We start from the raw sequence: 5,433 nt of genomic DNA, 5'->3' as shown, positions 1-5,433 counted from the left end.
GATCTGTCCCATGGTGTCTGTGTTGCAAAGTCTTACTTGCCCTCTTAAGAGCAGGGCTGGCTGGAAGTCCTGCCACAAAAGGTCCCCACGTAGCATTCAGGGACAGCAGCCGTAGGACAGAGGGGTGTTTGGGCCAGGAGAGCAGCCTCATTTTCCTGCAGGCAACTCCTCCTGTTGGTATTGGGCTGTCTTTGTGTGTGTTCAGGATTTCTGTCACTGACTCTGGTCTTCAGGGAAGAAAAGGAAGGCCACGTCATGTGTGAAAAGCCAGAGCCATGGAAAAGAATTGGCTGGCCTTCCACTCAGCCTGGCTTTTCCTTTTCTCGGGATAGGATTTTGGCTAGTACAATCAACGTTAACTTGACTTGGGATAGAAGGCCCTCTTTGCTGCTTTTGTATCATGCCTGGACTTTGTTTTAGCTGCATCAATCCTGTCCTCTTCCTTAGTCCAGGTTGGGTTCTTCTTCCAAGCAGCCTGATCACAAGCTCCCTCACTTGTCCTTCTCCACCGTTTTGACTTGGAGCTGCCCAGCTACCATCTCAGGCAACCCCTTTACAAAAGACACAGGAGGCCGAGGGTAAGACATTCCCTCCTACCCTTCAGTTTGACCACTGAGCTGGTGTGGTTGGCACCAGCAGAAGGGCATTAAAGCAGTGGTCATTGTTTCAGGCTGGGTAGTTTAATCACAGCAGAAGCAACGGGAGCCTATAGCAGTGTTTCTCAGACTTTGGTCCTCCAGGAGTTTCAGACTTCAACACTGTTTTTTTATACATGGATTCAAGCATCCAGTTTGAAAACGTTCAAAAAAAGTATACATTTCAAATATCAAACCTTGGTTTTCTAATTTTTATACGGGACAATTTTGCTATGCTCTATTAAATGGGACTTGAGCATCCATGGATTTTGTTACCCACGGGAGATCTTGGAACCAAACCCCAGCATATAACAAGGGCCCACTGTAATAATAATAATAGTAATAATAAACTTTTGACATCCCATTTCTTGTTAAAACAAAGCAGTGGGCAACATTAAAATGATGTGACAATATATACAATACCCCCCCCCCTTTACAAAAGGATTAAACAGTTCTAAAAACGATTGGCCATCTTCCACAAGAGGCTGCGCTGGAGAAGCTAGATATTTGCGGGTTTGGCTAATATGTTCTCCAGAAATCTCTAGGTCCTCCAGCCCAACTCTGCCAGGCGCTGACCATAGAGTTGCACTGACAGCCTGGAGAGGCTTAGAAAGGTCTTCTCTTCGGTGAAAAGAATAGTGTTTCTTTATTTGTAGACTTTCCACATTCACAGGGGCCCTTCGTCCCTAACCCCAGCACAAAGGGAGGGAGCGCTGTACAATGCCTCCTTGCACATAGCAAATGTAGTATGATGTTGTGTGGATGTTGATCTTTCTAGCCTTCCAGTACAGATGCCATTCTGGAACAGCCGGAGTGCATAAGAGCCAATCATATCAAACCCCAGTTAAACCCAGGCTCCAGTTAAATCCACCTTCCACATTAATCTATGAAGATCACATATAAACCCCCAGTTAATGAGACAATACACCAACCTCTGCCCTGTGAGTTTGGGAGGAAGCTCCCTGAGGGGCATATTCAAAAGGAAAATGATCCGCAGGGTTACCAAGACTTCCTTATCTTAGGGAGCTGTTTAGCCTGGAGAAGAGACGGCCAAGAGGTGATATGATAGCCTTGCTTAAGCATTTGAAGGGATGTCAGATTGAGGAGGGAACAAGCTTGTTTTCTGCTGCTCCAGAGAAGAGGACCCAATGGAGCAATGGATGCAAGCTGCAGGAGAAGAGATTCCAGCTCAACGTTAGGAGGAACTTTCTGATAGTAAGAGCTGTTCAACAGTGGAAAACAATGCTGCCTTGGAGTACGGTGGAGTCTCCTGCTTTGGAGGACTTTAAGCAGAGGCTTAAAGGGGATGCTTTGAGAATTGGAGGCAAAGGATGCAAACTGCAGGAGAAGAGACTCCACTAAAACGTTAGGAGGAACTTCCTGAGAGCAAGCGATCTTTCACAGCGGAAGATGCTCCCTCAGAGATTGTGGCGGAGCCTCCTTCCCTGGAGTTGGCCTCTGAGCAAAGGCTGGATGGCCATCTGCCAACAGGGAGGCTTGGATTGAGAGTCCCTGCATGGCTAGGCTGGATCAGGGCCCTTTTGGGGGCTCTTCCAACTCCAAGATTCTGTGATGCCTTTTTTTAGGCTGCATCTGGCTCAAGGCTATGGAATTCTGGGAGTTGGAGTTTGTTGTGGGCTCAGAGTGAAGCAGAGCTCCGCTCTAGGTCCCACAACAAACTCCAGCCCCCAGAATGCCATAGCCTTGAGCCAGGATGCTTAAAGTGGTGCCAAACCGGGTTATTCCTCCAGTGCGGATGCAGCCCAAGTGCGCCAATGCGAATCATCTCACATTCTGGGTTAGTTATTTACACTGGAACCGCATTACAGGTCACAGGATCATAGAGTTGGAAGAGACCCCAAGAAGGGCCCTGATCCAGTCCCGCCCCTTCCTCTGGGCCAAAGCGTCCCCGTTGACAGACGGTGGCCCTCCATGTCTCCAGACGGAACCATGGAGTCGGGAGAGGCCTCGGGGGCCACTCTGCCGCGCACGAAAGCGCCCCCGACAGACGGCCATCTAGGCTCTGTTTACAAACCTCCAGAGAAGGATAGGCCACTTCGACCGTCCCCTTCCGCCGGAAGCCGAGGAGAACTTCCGGGGCTCCATCTGAGCCGAGGGGGCGGGGCCTGGGGGCGGTGTCACGTGGCCTGTGCCGCGGGAGGGGGACGTGGCGCAAAGACGCGTGAGAGGAGGCGGCCCGGCCAATCAGCGTCTCCCAGCATCGGCGGCGTCCAATGGGAAGCCTCGTTTGGCGTGAGCTAAGGCGGGAGCAAATGCGTGGTCCGCGCATGCGCAGAGAGAGTTTGTGGCTGGCTGGGGAGGCGGAGAAGGCAGCGGCGGTGATGGCCGGGGCGACGGGGGCTCCGCGGTGGGAAGTGGTGCGGAAGGCCGGCCGGAGGAGCGCCTCGGGAGGCCCCGCGGGGCGGAAGGCGCTGGGAGAGGCCAACGCGGGGAGAGGCGTCCCTGCCCCGCGTGAGTCCCTTGAGTCTTCCCCAATGGTCCCCTCTGGGCACGTGCTGCTCTTGGCCTTAGCAGGCCCTCCCGACTCATGGAGGCCGAGGCCGAGGCGGAGCTGTCCTGGGGCTGTTGTCACGGTTTCACCCGGGGAGGCCTGCCTGGCCTTCTCCCGAGGCTGAGAGAGTGGGCCTGGCAGAGCCCTGGCTGGCTCTGCCCTGCCAGGCGCCCGCACTCATTGGCCTCCTGGTTGTGGTTGTGGGTGTGGGTGTCGCCGTTGTGTGCCTTGGAGTCATCTCTGGCTGATGGCAGCCCCGAGGCGGAACGATCCTGGGGTTTTCTCGGCAAGGTTTCTTGGGTGTCCTCCTTTGAGGCTGAGAGAGTGTGGCCTGCGAAGGGCAGCCAGAGGCTTTCAGGGGACCCTAAGGCAGTGAACCCGTCCTGGGCTGTAATGGCAAGGTTTGTTCAGAGGAGGCTTGCCATTGCCTTCTCCTGAGGCTGAGAGAGTGTGACCTCTTGCCCAGGGTCACCCAGGGAGTTTCCGTAGCTGAGCAGAGATCCAAACCTGGTCTCCAGAGCCCTAGTCCAACACTCAGAAGTCTTGCCCCAGACTGTCTGGCGCTCAGGATCAGGAAAGTAAACACTAAGAGAACAAAAATAACAACCGGAGAAGACCTACAAGAAGTCAAAGTAGTTAACAAGGAAATTGAAACAGTTAAAGGGTTCAAACCTGGATCTAAATGGTGACTGCAGTCATTAAATCAGAAGAAGGCAAGGAATGAAAGGGCAGCCATGAAAGAACTGGACAAGACCCTCAAGTGTAAAGACTGAGCATTAAAGGGAGGATTGTCCGGTCCATTATATTCTCTGTCTCCATTTACGGATGAGAGATCTAGACGGAAAGCTGACAGCAGGGAAAAGGGGAGTCCTTGGGTCAAGCATCGATTGGAATGGAGACTGCAGCCAAGAAGCCAGAAGAAGGCTAAGAATGGGAAGGGCAGCCATGAAAGAACTAGGAAAGAGCCTAAAATGCAAAGATAGACCGTTGAGCACAAAGGTTAGAATCGTCAAAGCCATTGCATTTCCCATCCCATGTATGCATGCGAGAGCTGGACAGCTCATTGGAGATGTGGGGCTGGAGAAGAGGCTGGCCAAGCAGATCAAGCCAGAGGTCTCCCTGGAAGAAGCCAAGAGGACCAAACTGAGGCTGTCGTACTTTGGCCCCATCATAAGAAAACATGGCTCTCTGCAAAAGACAATGATGCTAGAAGAGGTAGACGGTAGTAGAAAGGGAGGGAGACTCTGTGCCAGATGGATGGATTCAGTCAAGGAGGCCATGGGCCTGAGCAGACCAGTGGAGGACAAGGGGCTCTTGGAGATCCTTCACCCACAGGGCTGCCATGGGTCAGAGGTCCAAAACACACTGCAGAAATAATCCAGTTTGAGACCGCTTTAATAGTCCTGGATCAATGCTAGGGAATTCTGGGGGGTTTAGTTTGGTGAGACATTTAGCCTTCTCTGTCAATGCCACAATAAACTACAATTCCCAGCATTCCCTAGTCCTGAGCCAGGGCAGTTAAAATGGTCTCAAACTGGATTATTTCTGCAGTGTGTTTTAGATCCAAGTTGACTGGAAGGCAGTTAACGATGACGACGACGACAACAGCAGCTTCCTCATGGGGTGGGGGTCTGGGAGAAGCCCCTCTTGCCAGGACTGGGCCAGGGTCTGTGTTGAAGGGGGGGGGGGGGACTTGGTCTGAGAGAGGCCCCCTCTTTTGCCAAAGAACTGGGGGCCAGGGTCGGCTGATGAAGAATGGAACGAACGTCGGGATGGAAAGTGAAAGGGGAATTTGGCGGAATCGGGAGAGGCCCCCTCCTTCTCCTGCCAGGAGTGGGGGCCCGAGTCTTGGGGGAGGGCCGGGGGGGGACGTGCGGTCTGGGAGAGGCCCCTCTGTAGAAAAGAGGCCCCCACCTCTTGGGCAGGGGACTGGGGCCAAGGGTCCCTGTGTGGAAGAAGGCCCTGGGGGGGGGACAACTTGAAACTTTTACGGAAACTTAGGCATTGACTTCGCGGGGGTCTGGTAGAGGCCCGCCTCTTGCCAGGCACTCCTCTATCGGCTCCACAAATAGGCATGCTGGTGTGGAAAGGCATCCATGGGGGGGGGGGCCGGGCTGGGGAACTACTCCCAGACCCAAGTCCCCCCCCACGGCCTTCCACACAGACCCTGGCCCAGTCCTGGCAAGAGGGCCTCTCCCAGACCAAGTCCCCCCCCCCCCAGCCTTCCACAAGACCCTGGCCCAGTCCTGGCAAGAGGGGCCTCTCCCAAGACGCAAGAAGTTCCCC

At 53.7% G+C, this 5,433-nt stretch overlaps 1 protein-coding gene across 2 annotated transcripts in view; it reads left to right on the top strand.

Moving 5' to 3' along the window:
- The first annotated feature begins 2,920 nt into the window (after window positions 1-2,920).
- The window catches only part of TMEM214 (transmembrane protein 214), a 28,634-nt gene continuing 26,121 nt past the window's right edge, over window positions 2,921-5,433 (top strand). Inside the window, exon 1 of one of the 2 annotated variants that reach the window (XM_042480306.1) lies at window positions 2,921-3,107. In XM_042480306.1, coding sequence (XP_042336240.1) covers window positions 2,924-3,107 — 184 coding nt within the window. In that variant the 5' untranslated portion in view covers window positions 2,921-2,923. The remainder of the gene's footprint in view (window positions 3,108-5,433) is intronic. The other variant, XM_042480316.1, reaches the window with a different exon arrangement.

Source organism: Sceloporus undulatus, chromosome 1, assembly GCF_019175285.1.
Source record: "Sceloporus undulatus isolate JIND9_A2432 ecotype Alabama chromosome 1, SceUnd_v1.1, whole genome shotgun sequence".
Taxonomy (NCBI): Eukaryota; Metazoa; Chordata; class Lepidosauria; order Squamata; family Phrynosomatidae; genus Sceloporus; species Sceloporus undulatus.
The sequence above is the reverse complement of the archived record's forward strand: the minus strand, read 5'-3'. Positions and strand labels throughout refer to the sequence as shown.